The 15,268-nt window shown below is 38.0% G+C and overlaps 1 protein-coding gene across 1 annotated transcript in view; it reads left to right on the top strand.

Annotated features, from left to right (window-relative positions):
- The first annotated feature begins 8,617 nt into the window (after positions 1-8,617).
- LOC128743272 (protein limb expression 1 homolog) overlaps positions 8,618-15,268 on the top strand; it is an 87,342-nt gene continuing 80,691 nt past the window's right edge. Inside the window, exon 1 of the mRNA XM_053839816.1 lies at positions 8,618-9,073. Coding sequence (XP_053695791.1) covers positions 8,653-9,073 — 421 coding nt within the window. The 5' untranslated portion in view covers positions 8,618-8,652. The remainder of the gene's footprint in view (positions 9,074-15,268) is intronic.

Here is a 15,268-nt window from a genome sequence, read left to right as displayed (position 1 = left end):
TAATATCTTTTGACCGGAAAAACCAATTCTTGTGAAATTTTGCATATATATTCGTAGTGTCAAAACCTCTCGTTTGACATTAAAATAATTGAAATTAGGCAAATTAACTTGGTTAAAATCATTATAAATTATAGTTAATTTTGGTGTGGTGTATACGGTTGCTCATAACTTTCCAACTAAACGTCCAATCAAAAAACAATTCAATAGTGATCTATCCGGCTGTATTACCCTTTAAATGAAACTAATAACGCATAAATCGGTTTGGCCATCTCTGAGAAACAGGCGATCAATTGGACCTTGTCAAAACTGGTTTTTTAAGCGTAACTTTTAAACTGCATATTTGTTTTTGATGAAACTTGGTAGAAAGTTTAGCGATAGCAAGAGCTTTCATTTGGTACTAAGATCATTCAAATTGGTTGTGTAGTTCCGGAAAAAAACGTGTCACGTTGTTTTCACATTTTTGCCTATAACTTTTAAACGAAACGTCGTACCACGAAACAACTGAATTGGTGATATACTAGGCATAAATACCTTTCAAACAAAAGTAATAGCGGATGAATCGGTTCAGCCATCTCCGAGAAACAGCCGATAGAAAATGAGCTGCACACACATACATACACACACACACACACACATACAGACATTGCTCTATTCGTCGAACCCTATCGATTGGTATAAGACACTTGGCCCTCCGGGCCTTGGTTCTATTTCGCGTTTTTCGACTAATTTCTAAACCTTTGTTATATAGTATAACAAAGGTAAAAATAGTGAAAAAGTTTTATTCTGCCATTAATCGTTTATGTATTAGCAATTTTGGATTTTTTATGCTGATGTTCCTTGATAATGCTGTTTCTCTTCGCTTTGAAAACTATGCTGCTTAAGTATATATTTGATAACACTAGCAAACACAAAGAGTAAGCTTGAATAGGAATGATGCCAGAATAGTTACAGAATAGATACAGTTAGCTAGTTAAAAACAGAAAAGTTATAATATAATTCTTGATAAGCTTACAATTAACAAAAATCCCTAAAGACAAAAAATTTTCATATTTTAAACTTTAATCTCAAAACAGGTTAAACTGAAGCTTATATGCATCCAAAAAGCAAGCATATGCGTAGTAAAAAATCCGATTTAAACCATCTAGTGGTGAAAGGAACCTTTGGGTACCATCTTATTTGTCATTTAATATAATTATTTCCAGCCTCAAATAGTAAATCGGCTTGTCTTGATTATTTTTGATTCGAATAAAGTTTTGCCTATATATGGATACAACATTTTCAGTTTCATTTTCAATTAAACATAATTTTTTTCGTCAAAAGTAACTTTTCAGAAGGACGTATTTAGAAATGAGTTTCTTTTGTAATGAGTAATTATGTCTTAAAACTACTTATTTGATCAAAATGACGTCTAAGGAAAAGTTGGGAAATTATTGTGTTGTGTAAAAAATTACACTGAAAGAAAAAACTTCAAAATCATGATAAAAATCATAAAATGTTAATTTTATCAAAATATCCCTTTCCTGTTTGCCGTATTTTTTCTAAGGATAACTTAAATTATGCCGAAGAGCTACTCATGGACACTCTTTCTGATATTTTATGAAAAACCATTGAAAAAACTAATAAAATCATATTCTATACGCATCAAAAGGAAAGACCCGTTTGGCCAAATCATTTTATTTTCTTTTGCTTATAGATATATTTGGAAATATTGGGTTTACAAAGAAACTATTTTTACATTTTCATATTATAATTTCAATCATTCCAATCAATAATAGTCGAGTTAAAAAGGCTTTTAAGCGTTTCACGCTGGGAATGCTCATATAAAAACCGTCGCGTCTTCGAAACTTAATTCTTAATTTTGAGTAGAATTGATTTTAAAGTGGTTTTCTTAAACAAATCATTATATTTCGCAAATTGTAAAAGACAGATTGTTACTGTATGCAGCAAAATCGCTTATGTTAGTGTGTTCTACAATTTTTGTGAAGACACTATATTTTTTGGACGCATTTAAAAAAACAAAAATTTGTATCACCCTATCAGGTGTATTTACGGTCACCCTAATGGGGTAAGAAAATGCACTATATTTTATTTATAAACTAGTCCAAAGATACACCCCTTAAAAAATTATGCATTTTTGCGCTATAGTAAATAATCGCGTTTTCGAAATTTGGTCCCACTGATTCAAATCAGTAGAGTTTCATTGAATAAGTTGCATCAATTATTTTTAAATATCTTTTGACCGGTAAAACCAATTATCATGAAATTTCGCAGATATGTTGGCAGTGTTAAAACCTTTCGTTTGATACTAAAATAATTGAAATTAGATAAATTATTTTGGTTAAACACATTATAAATTATTATTAATTTTGATGTGTTGTACACGATTGCTCATAACTTTCAAATTAGACGTCCAATCAAAAAACAATTCAATAATGTTTTATCCGGCTATATTGTCTATCAAATGAGACTAACAGCGCATAAATCGGTTTGGCCATCTCTGAGAAACAGGCGATCATTTGTACCTAGTCAAAACAGGTTTTTTAAGCATAACTTTCAAAATACTTGTTGCTTTCCAATAAAACTTTTCAGGAAAGTTTATAATAGAAAGAGCTTTCATTTGATACTAAGATCGTTGGAATCGGATGAGCGGTTCCAGAGAAACTTCAGAGAAGCTTAAAAATAACAATCATTTAAAAAAAATTAAAATAATAAGATCGTTCATTGAAAGATTCCTATTCGACATTCCGTAGTCGGGTTTTACGCCCGTGATTGGGTTGAATTAAACTAGCCAGAAGTCTTTTAATCATGCATTTAAAAAACCTTTACATCCCCTGCTTGCCTCTAAATTTTGCTCGCAAATCGCAAAAATCCAACCTACTCGAAATTGCTATAAGTGGTCAAATCAACTGTCATCGTCTTCAGCCGCTTAAGGCCGGAGTGGTTCGTGCAGTTTCAAGCAGTTGTTCCATTCAATTCGATCTTAGACCACTCGTCGCTGATCATCTCAGAAGTCATAAATCAGTTTCGACCTGGTCGAGACATTTTTCACGTTCAGCCCTCCTGTTCCTGGTGCTGGTCAGATCTACAATATGCACGAGGTACTACGACTGAACTGAGTGACCCCTGTGTCATCAAAAAAATTATTCATATGTCCGCCATCCCTCAAATCAGTCCGCGGGCCGCACGAATCATCACGAAGGGCCGCAGTGTGGCCATCACTGTACTATATGAATATATGGTACTGCCACCTGCCTTAGCAGAAGACCCATGTCATAGCAATGAGCTTATCATGTCAAAAAGAGTTGAACATATTAAACGATTGGTCATGCTTCCCAACTCTTGTATGAAGGGCCAAAAGGAAATTGGTCGATAAGCAATAACGCTTACACGTACCAGGGATTTAGAGAATCTCCTTCAAAGGAAGATGGAGAGGCCTGAGTCAATCGTTGAATAAACCGTCTTAATGCAGAATGACTCCAGCATGTGGGGAGAAGAGCCCGCTCATTATCCACGATGTGTTGTTAATCGGGCCAAGATGAACCCTAGAAAGTTGACCGTTTCACTCTCCCTAGGCCCACCGCTTCAAACAAGTGCTCTGATGGTCCCTCCCTCTTCCTGATTCTACTTTATTTATGAAATGTGGTATTGTATATGGGTAAAAATAGAACAATCTCACCAGCAGTCCTTCGAATGGAATAGAGTTGCGTCCTTTTAGTTTCCATAAATGCTTCGAATAATTTTAATTTTTTCTTCTGGTATCCAATATCCATGTGCAGTATTAACACTCTTATTGGCCAAAGTTTTCACTATATCGCAGGAGGTGATGAAGGCTATGAAGGCTAAGACGAAAAAAAAATATAATAACTTCTTTTATGTTTACCTATTAACAAGATCGTGTGGCTCCGCCGTCTGCCCAAAACCTCGAGTTTAAGATCAGCTAGCTTTGAGCTTCCTATGTCGGAAAACCGGCCTTTTTGCAGGATTGACCGGCCACCGGCTTTGCAGGTGAAAAACCGGTCGGGCCGGCCAAAAACCGGCCACTTGGCAACCCTAACAGTAATCCAAAAGGGCGAAAAGTGGAACTTTTTTCCTAGTGTCTTTTGTTTTCATTTTAACATTTATGATGTTAAGCACTTTTGTTCGTATGAATATACCCCTTAATCTAAAACTGTCAAAAGATAGTCATTGCTTACTATAATGAAAATTAAAAAAATAACCTTTTTGTGTTAGGAAATACAGACATAGTTTCTTTAGCAAAGGTGTAAACAATATAAAAACAAACAAACGATGGTTTTTATAAGTGATGGAGGGACGGTAGGGGAAAGTAATGAAAATTTTTTGGGAAAGGATGGGAAAGAGGGAATGGGAAAGGAAGGGGGGGGTAATAGGTATCTACGCTTAACAAGTTGTCGTTGTGACTCCTATCATTTGTCCAATACTGGAAGGTGCATGGGTCGAACCAAGCTATAATAAGAGATTATAACCGGATTTGAACCCACAACACCTGCCAGGCAGGGATGGCACAATCACTTTGACTCAATTCACATTCATTTGACAGTATCGCCTCAGTCATGCAGAATTTGAAAAAGTCATATATGGGACGAATGAAGAACTAGTTATTATCTACAACTTTTCTGAATGAAATATTGCTATATCTTTTGTATTTACGGTGCTACAATGCTAGTACCTCTGTAGTGACTAAGTGAACGTTCATTCAGTCATTAACGAGTTACTAGCATTGTAGCGCCGTAACTACAAAAGATACAGCAAAACTTTGTCCAGCAAAGTTGTAGATAATAACTAATTCTACAAATATCTTATATAAAACTTTGTCGAATTTTGCTTGGCTGAGACGGTACTGTCAAATGAATGTGAATTGAGTCAAAGTGACCGTGCCATCCCTGCTGCCAGGGCGTGTGGCTCGCTTCCATGCACCTTCCAGCATTGGACAAAAGATAGGAGTCACGACGACAACTTGTTAAGCGTAGCTACCTATTACCCCCTTCCTTTCCACTCTTTCCCCTCCTTTCCCAAAAAATTTTCATTACTCTCCCCTACCGTCCCCCCCATCACTTGTAAAAACCATCGTTTCAAAAAAATATTAATATTAATGCCTGATCGCATTTCAAGGTCAAAGACTAAAACACGAGTTTGGTCAATGTAGACTTCTGTACAGCAACTTACATGAACTTCATGTACTAGTTAATGGGAAAGTTGATAAAATTTACTAAGATTTCACGTAAACTGGTTAGTATGAGTGCGAGTTACCAACAATTCACGTGAATGTTACATGAAAAGAGTGATGGATGAGAATTACCTATGTTTTCAAGTAAACTTGACGTGCCGATTTTTTTGAGTGTAGGCCTTTCCGCCGCAGATCTTCAAAGCCTTCTCTCATTTGCGACAGATTTCATGCAGAGCAAACCGAGTTTACGGAGTTCAAGTGGTTTGAGCAACACCCGGTCGTCACCTGCAAAATTTAACGATCTGCAGCTCCAAGTACCGAGTTTCCGTTCGTTGTCCTTGTTTCGTCGCCTAGGTCGGTGACGAATATTCTGATCCGTATTCGCTAAAGGAAGAGGCAAAGGACCACTTTGACATCTACAATGTTGCGCATTATCCAGCCGTTCATCAATCAATCGTCAGCAATAAAATAGAAGTATTCCGTAAACGTTGTCAATAGCCAGGAAGTCTGAATCGGAGGCAAATAGAATACCGGAGGCCGCTGCGGCAACAGAAAATTTCTCGTTTGCCTTCCCCATTTCATACTCAAAAGGAAATTAATTTATTGCACTTTAATGAAAAAATTATTCCGATTTGGTATTGAAAAAATGTCGAACTTTTCTTCGAATACCGGTTATGTTTTGGACGCTCTGTTGGCAAACCTGAGCGGCCATTTTGTTCCACCATTTCTTCATCTCTGTCGCATTCCGAGTCACTTATCCACTCTTCTTCATCCTTTATTTGACAAATTCCTCAATATTTCTCAATTGGGTGGAATTGAGCTTAGTTGGGTGGATTGTTGTCCCTTTCGATACCACTGTGGTACTTCTCCACTGAAGTGGCAGCTTGCCAAATCAGGCCAAAACTTTACGGCTCCATTGTACGAAAGAGTATGTTCATTCAGGTACTCCTGCTTGTATATTTTGGAATCCGTATCCGTGATAAACAACACGACAACCTTTTTTTTGTTAGAAGCTGCAAATACTTTGCTTCTTTTGCTTTCTTGTGAATTTATCGGTTCAAACGATTTTGAACTTGCTAGGAATATCACCTCGACCAGTGTCTTTATGGATCTTTTGTCCGGAAAGCTACCCATACTCCACGTAGGTTTCCTCGTCCAAGAGGATGCATCGTTTATACTGTGTAATAACCTCATTATACAACTTTTGGACACGTCTTTTGGCCATTAGATTCTGCTTCAGACTTGGCGATTTTTGAATCTGACAACGTAGGATTTTCGAAGTGCGTGTCCGAAATTAATTTTCGGTTCGCGACTTCCATTAAGTATTTATATAAAACAAAATTAATCGTGACGAAATTTTCAGCACTAAAAGATGAAACATTTCAAAAAAATACGTTCTAGATCCGACCACTAGGAGCGCTGCGGTAAAATAGACAATACGTTCAGATATTAAACGACTCGAGCTTTAGGCTCATATCTCTTTGAAATTGAAAAAGATAATGTAATTACGGTCCACGGAGAGTGATATTACAACATATTGACAAACTTTTTTTGAGGGTTGAGGGCGATAACATTTTTTCAGCAAACTGGTGCAACATGCCACACTGCGGCTGTTACCATAGGCTTATTACGTAGTGAATTGATAATTTTTTTGAAATGGACCTTCCAATTGACCACAAAAGCGTGCTATCAGACATGTTTAGATTATCTTTTGTGAGAAAAATGTTAAATTTCGCTTACAAAACAGATTGATGAAATCGAACGAATTTTCTACGTTTTATTTGGAATTTCAAAATGCATCGTCTTTATTACACCAGCCTTTAGATCAAGTTCTTTTAGGCCGAATTTAGATTCTGTAAACAGATTATTGAAAGACATAATTTTTCGTCAGCAGTACTGGAATTTACATTTACATTTACATGAATATGAATATTTAAACGATATTTTAACCATATATGGTAGAATATATGCTAAAAAGTTAAAATAAAATCGGAGTTGTATCAAACAGCTGCTTAATGCTATACGACTGAATTCGTTCCATTAACATAGACACAAGCACAGCGCAACCTTGAGCGCGTCCAAAGGTTACATTCTCGCTATCGCGGGCGTTGAATGTCGGCAAAAGTGAGCTCCGCTTGCAGTAAAATTAATTGGCCGTGTTGAAATTCAGCTTCCGCCGATGTCGAAGATGGTTTCAGTGCCCGGCCAGGCATGGTCATCCAGCCCGTCCGGGTAGCCTGTCCAACCGACGAACGCTGCGCCGCCGCTGCTGCATGCACCAGGTTCAAGAACCTCCGAAAAGAAATTTTTTGATTTGCGACAAAGTACGTTGTTAAGGAGTGCATATTTTTCGTCATTCCGCTTTTTATTCCTGAGTTCACAGCCAGATTGTTTATTCTGCATCGCTCTTTCGCATTTCGGCCAGCGCATGTAGGTATGATGCCGCACAACGAATTTGATACGCGAAAGATGATGACCGCGCGTTGACAATAGAGTCGTCCAACAAACGAACAGCTACTTATGACCTACCATTGCGTTATCTATTTCTTTGAACTTATTGGTCCTTGTTTCGATTTCCATTTAATCATCTTTCAACAAGTTCTGACAGCACTAGAAATCCCTATTAACCTCCGGAATTTGCTGCCAAACCGCGACCCGGTAGTATTGGAGCTTTGTTTTGGGCATCGTCCGCTACGAAAAGGGATTTCCGCACTTTTCTTCTTGCACACTGAGAAGACCCATCTGGCGTTTCCTCTGTCTTACTATGGCGGAGGCTCGATCCGCGTGTCCGTGTGCACGAACGAACGAACGAACGAACGAACTGGATGTACGCGGACCAGCATTATTCGGCTGTCGACGTTCGTCGTCTGTGTTTACTTTATAGCGTGCTGCTGATGTTAAATCAAACTTTTGGCGACACTCTAATCGTTGTATGAAAAATGTGACAACGGGTAACAGGAAAGCAATCAAATAAATTTTTCCCATCCCGTCATTTTAATACGTTTTACTACCGTCCGTGATGCGCCTGTTCGTATAGATTTATTTATTTTACTTCCCTTCTAACACAAATCTTTGTAATGGAATAATTTCAGTGACACCGTTTTAAATGTTTCACAATGAGATTTTTGACAATTATTATGATTTTTCGTAAGTACTTATTCGATGCTTTTTTTCTTTTCTTTTTCAGAATGAATAAAAGAATCCGGCTTCGATAAAGCAGCAGTCTGTGATAATGTCTCAATCATTACCATTTAGATTAGAGTTTAGGTGTACCTGAATAGTGAATAAGCAAATGGATATTTAGAGCTTTAGCCTAGGCAAATATCTAACATGAACATACCGAGCAACGAATGGTGGACAGCGAAGGATCTCATGCATAATAAAACGCACCAGTTGGTTCCCTTGCCAAACACAGTGCATCGTGTTATGCAGAAAACGAGGCACCTCGACAGGCCACCACAACAAGAATGAACCAGGTTCAGAGTGATTTAGTAACATCTGCAGTGACCGCAAAAACAACAACAACAGCAACAGCCATCAAACAATCGAGCGACGTCAACGTCGTCGGTACCAACGGTAAAACCACAACGGCCAACGTCAACAATAACAGTATCAATAGTACTCGCGCCTCGAAAGCAACCACAATCAACAATAACAACCTGAACAGCAAGAACAAGAACTCGGACAATTTGAGTCACGTGAACTGCGGGAACAGTGTAATTCATATGACAAACGTCAGTGTACCACAGAAGCTTTTGGTCCCGAATGGGAAATCGCAAGCACCGGCAGCGCCCTCTGCACCGGATGCACGGGCAAAACAGGTCCTAAAGGAGGCTGTCGATGCCGTTGTAAATAGTTTTGCCAAACATACCCAAGGATACGGTAGAGGTGAGTGGTTACAATTTCCTTTATACTCTTTGTACCGCAAAAAAAGGGCCGATACCTTGACGAAACTCATTTGCACTGCTTACGTTTAAGCACAATCATCTTGATTTTGGGTTAATTACGGTCATCGACCGTACCGAACCCTTCCGAATCATGAAAAGGATAAAGAATCGACGCCATTTCCATCGGTCGTCCCTTTTGAGTGGGCCTGGCCCCTTTTCTGAAAGACGAATCTTTTCTGTCGATCATCACTCATTTTGACATGGAAATTTGGGGCAGTGCACTTTGGGATTCAATTCCATTTAATTTTCCTCGAAATCCATTATCTCGCAACAAATGAATTGCTCACCTGTTTTCATCGCATATGCTGCTATTTCGCAAAGAAAAAATGTGGTATGGGCTTTTTCTTGCAGCCAGTTTTGCGGCGGGCACAGGAGAATGCTCATTTTCGGTATGCCCTCCGTGGCTCCCCACTTCGTTGGCTTCGTTGAACACGAGAAAAAAGAAATTACATTGAAAATAAATCTTTTCAAATCACACAATACATCATTTTCTGGCCGAAAAAAAAGCAAGAAAAAATTGCAGCTGACTCATCTTGTGTGACCGGCGTCGTTTGTTATCCACAAAGAAAAATGACGTGCATACGTAGGTACCTACTCGGAGCAGTCCGAAGACATGCGGTAGTGCAGTAACCGGACGCAAGCGGAACACGCGTAGGGTTGCTTGCTACTGGCAAACATGGTCCTCCGAAACGGTGCCAACGTATGGCAACAGTAGAAGTGCATTGCAGTGCAGCAACATTTGAAACTATTGCGCAACCCAAACTAGTTACCGATTACACACACCCTGAATTTGAACAAAATTCACTTAATAGAAAAAAGAGTTACGAGCGTTTCCAATCTATCTTGACACTATTGAGAAATAGATTTTAAAATTTTCATCTGAAAGATGACAACTAGCTTCGGGTGTGTAGCAATTTTCTGTTTTTATTATACAGCACTAGAAAAAATAAATACAAGTGTATTAAGTGTACTCAAAATGCACGCGTGGTGGTTGATTTGTAATTGGATGTGCGTTGACATTCAAGAAAATGGCACCTATATGGAAAAGTTTCAACAAGAGACGAAGTAAAAAAAATTAAAGAAAAACGAATTTAGTGCAAGAAATTATATTTATATTTTTAGAGATGAATTTCGACTTGAAGAAAACCATAAATATATTGCCATACAATATCATATTAGTTTTAATAATTGAAAGTTTACAGGAATATTTCCACAGATCTAAAAGTCGAAACCTGTAACACTTTTAAGAGTTACAGAGATTTTTCAAAACTATTGTACAGGCTTGACTCAAAAGCTCTTATTTTTTATGAAACTTCGCAAACGGGCATAATTTTTGGACTGATGAATAAACAAGGGTGAGGCGCCAATATTAATCATATGTTCGCTACAAGTGTATACGGTAATTCTTTATAACCAGGTAGCTGGAAATTCCAGCCTGCAATCCTTGTTCTATATGTATTAATGTTCTGTATGATCTTTTTACGCAATAATTAAAATTTGTTGGACATTTAAGCCAGTTAAAAGATGATATACGTAGAAAAGATAACGAATAGACGGCGACAAGGCAGCGAAAAGATTACGGAACAGTGAAAAGATGTGGCAAGGTGACGGAACAGTGAGAAAAGAGGGCGAAAATACGATGAAAAGTTGACGAGAAGACAAAATAAAAACGACGGAAATACGCCCAGACAGCGAAAACAAAACGCATGACAAAGCAAAGCAAAGAGACGTTTAAAAAACGTCAAACAGACAATAAACCATGCAAGAAAGACGACGAAAAGATGGCGAATATACCTCAGAAAACGACGAAAGAAGAACGAAAAGACAACAAATGACAACATTGATATTGAATTGATAACAAACAGGACAAAAGACGACAAATAAAGTATGAAATCTGTGCTTAGAGGCACGGACGAGGGGCTCACGTAGGACTACGAATGCAGGTTTAATTCGGCAATGCTTGATAATGTTTGTCACGTAAATCTTTACTGTATTATAATTTACTGTATTATAATAAATGCTCTGACACACTCCTATAAATTTTTTACCAGACTTTTGTGTGACTTGGAGCCAGTGCTGTAAATATTCATGAGCACAACGTTCAAACTTCTGGATTATCAGCCTATCTTGTATGGAATATGTATGCTATCAAAGCAAACATTCATAATAACAGCATATAGCAAGCATGAGCTTCATGCGAGAGAATATATGATATTACCACGCTGTGATATTGCAATAAATTGATATTCACGTTTGAGCATCAAACGCTTGAGCTGTGATGTGCAGTGAAAATCGATAAAAAATTTGATGGGGTGGTTTAGCATCTATTGCGTTCAGCTGTTGGACAAAATATTACTACCTATATTCATCAACTGAATTTTAAATTATTTTTACCTGAAGTGAATATCACCTTCTGTATTTGAAAATCACTTTTTCCTGTTTTATTTTCACGAGATATTGAACTTGTTTACTATGATGAAAATCACTGTGCAGTTGTATACATGAAACTCAGAGGTACAAAAAACATTGTATGCTGAGAAAAAAGATTGTCTCCTATGTTTGAAATTCGGTGATACTTTAAGGCCCTGCTTGTAGCACTAGTCAACTTTAGGTAACTGGCTTGAAACAAATGTTCAAATTGTATGCATGAATGGTTTAAGGATCTTGCTCAAAATACAAAGTTTTTGTCATTGGACGCATAACTTATGATTAAAGAGAAAAAAGAAAAATTTGGGTTATTATTTACCACTGGCTCACATTCGTCAATTTCCCTGCAAATAGTTGATATATATCACTATTTATTGTGACAGGTTCATCTTATACTGAAGTTTTTGGAGCGTCTTAGTAGAATACGAAACCTAAAATTAAAAAAGAAGAAAACTTATCCAATTAATTCTACTATGTATATTTTATTCACGACAGATACGTATTTCGCCTACGACGTGCAGGCTTTCTCAGTATCTGTTTTCGAACTGTTCGAAAACTTCTTTTTTAATTTTAGGTCATCTATATATATAAGAGGCTTGTCTGTAGCCAAAACCAGGTCTCTGACAGGACGTCCTAAGAAGCCTTTCGGTAACTGAAAACAGGCGCCTGATAGCACGTCATGCTTTTGTAACCATGGGTTCTATTCTGTGTCTGTCACCTCAATGGTCGACTGCTGGACTGCTCGATTGCTCAACTGGGCGACTAGCCTGCTCGACTGGACTGGTCGACTAGACTGCTCGATTTGACTGCTCAACTGGACTGCTTGACTGGACAGCTTGATTTGACTGCTGGACTCTACTGCTCTACCTTACTGCTCGATTGAACTGTTCGATTTAACTGCTTGATCGGATTGTTCGGTTCGACTGCTCTACTGGATTGTTTGACTAGACAGCTTAATTAACTGCACGACTAGACTGCTCAATTTCACTGCTCGACCCGACTGCTTGACTAAATTGTTTGATTCCACTGCTCGATTCACTTGCTCGATTCAACTGCTCGACTGGACTACTCGATTCGACCGCTCGTTTGAACTACTCAATTCGACTGCTCGACCTAACCACTCGACTCAACTGCTTGACTAAACTGTTCGATTCATCTGCGCGACTCAACTGCTCGATTCAACTACTCGATTTAACTGCTCGACTAGACTACTCTATTCAACTGCTCGACTGGACTATTCGATTTAACTCAGCAACAATAAACGGCAACAAGTCGCCGAAACAAACTAAAAAATGCCAAAACAGACGTCTAAAAACGACGAAAAGACCATGAAAAAATGGCGAAAAGACCATGAAGTGACAACAAAAATACAACAAAGAAAGTACACAGAGACGACTCTATTCAACTGCTCGACTGGACTATTCGATTTAACTCAGCAACAATAAACGGCAACAAGTCGCCGAAACAAACTAAAAAATGCCAAAACAGACGTCTAAAAACGACGAAAAGACCATGAAGTGACAACAAAAATACAACAAAGAAAGTACACAGAGACGACGAACACGAAGAAAAGGCATCAAAGTAATGACAAAAAAACGGCGAAAAGGCAGCAATAATATGACGAATAGACAACGATAACACGACGAAAGAACGATGAAAAACTGCAAATAAATGACAAAAAGACGACGAACAGGTAGTGAAGAGAGAACGACGGAAATATGAGGAAGAAATGAAGATAAGTAGGCTTGTCACCTGATGAATAAAAAGACAGCAAGACAGCGATAGAAAATGCCAAAAAAGACTACAAATGATTACGCCACCAAACCAAAATCGCCACAACAGACGATAGAAAAATGAATATAAATCTTTGAAAGCTCAATCAATAAATTGGTAAATTTTTTTGAATCAGCTTAAAAATGTATTGTTCGTGGCTGTTTATCGATCTAAAAAAAGTATTCGACACTTGGGATCACAACATTCTGTTTCAAAAATTAAAGTATTATGGGCTTCACTAGATCTCGAAATGACATTATTCGAAGCTATCTGAAGAATATGCAACAATGTGTAGCCATCGAGGACTAGCAAAGTTCTTTACAAATATCTAATATTGGCGTCCCACAAGGTAGCAGCATCGGGCCACTTTTATTCCTCATCTACATGAATGACCTCGGTAACCTACCTTTTAAAGATCGTCAAGGGTAAACCAGCGGGGGTGATAAATATCTGCACACATAAATCCATGTGTTGGGCAGATAATTATTGAGCAGCCGCAAACTTTCAGATATCTCTGCTTGTTTTAAGACCCTATACGCTTTCTTGAGGGGGTAATATAGATTATATTTACATAAAAACTATCATCTTTTTGCGGGTTATTGTATCGATTTAGACCATATGTTCCGCGGTATGCACTGCACTAATTTTATTTTGGGTTCTTACATTCTCACCTGCAGTATCTAGTCGTCGTTTGGGGCAAAACCTGCAAATCTAAGGTTAAAAAACTGCAAGGTATGCTAATAACACGATATTCGTATATTCGGCGATGCTATGAAGCGTGAGTGTATGTTGCTCATTGTTATAGGCGAATTGAACCACTCGCGTAGCTGTTTTATCATGATAAAACCGTTTGCCGATGCTCGGCGTATCTATTTATTTTCCAAGAGTTTTCCAACCTCTGGTTACGAGTGAACTTCAGAGACTTCACACAGCCACACTAAAACGTGTCTAATGGGGTTAGATCGCATAATATTGGAGTCCAATTCAAGGGTCCACTACACGAAATTGTTCATTCGTTGCCGTTCCTTTCAAAAAACCAAATGTGGTACGTACGGTATTGCATGTTGTGCCGTGTTGCTGAAACCACAGGTCGTTCAGATCAAGGACGCTCAATTTTGATACAGAAAAGTCGATACTCATCTCTCGGTAGTGGTCACCATTAACTGTTACGTTATGGTCGGTATTATTTTTGAAGAAAAACGGCCTAATGACTCCACTAGCGCATAAAGTGCCTCAAACAGTGACTGTCTTACAGCGATGTTTCGGCGGTATGATTCTCAGCGCTTCGAAGGAGTTTTACTTATTTTGCTAGTAGTTTTGCTTATTGTGACATCCATTCAACCAAAAAAAGAACTGTACTGCCAAACAAAACTAATACAAAAAGGTTCTCGAACTAAATCACTGTTTTTTGTAAAAAATGGGTTCAATGTTTGCAGGCAATGATGCACATATCAAAGAATATTTCCATCATTTTTGCATGAAATTTAAAACCTACGCTTCTTTCAATGCTATTTACGGGGAAAAATAATAGTTAGTTTGAACCTATTTTGTACGATATTACGCTCTAGAGGTTTAAGAAAATATAAATAAATAATTGTACACATTATTTGTCTTTGGTCTGGCTTAAACGTTAGCCTTTAGCTTAAACGCCCAGTAGGCTTCGAAGTAAAATGCTGGTCTACCAAACCAGTTGTCGAATGTTCAAATCTCGAATTTTATAAGTTTTCCTAATATGTAGAACGCCTTGAGCTTGACCGATCGAGGTGTAATGATTTTTTTTTTTGCCCTTCACTGTAAGTTTACAACCCGCAAAATCGATCGCAGCGCAGCAGAACGGAAACGGTAACATGCAGCAACTACAAGCCCAAGCCGAACCGAAGAATGTTGCCCGCATGTGTAGTGTTGTTTGTTGATAATCACGTCACTATTGTACGAA

The sequence above is a fragment of the Sabethes cyaneus genome, chromosome 3, assembly GCF_943734655.1.
Source record: "Sabethes cyaneus chromosome 3, idSabCyanKW18_F2, whole genome shotgun sequence".
NCBI classification, from domain to species: domain Eukaryota; kingdom Metazoa; phylum Arthropoda; class Insecta; order Diptera; family Culicidae; genus Sabethes; species Sabethes cyaneus.
The sequence above is the reverse complement of the archived record's forward strand: the minus strand, read 5'-3'. Positions and strand labels throughout refer to the sequence as shown.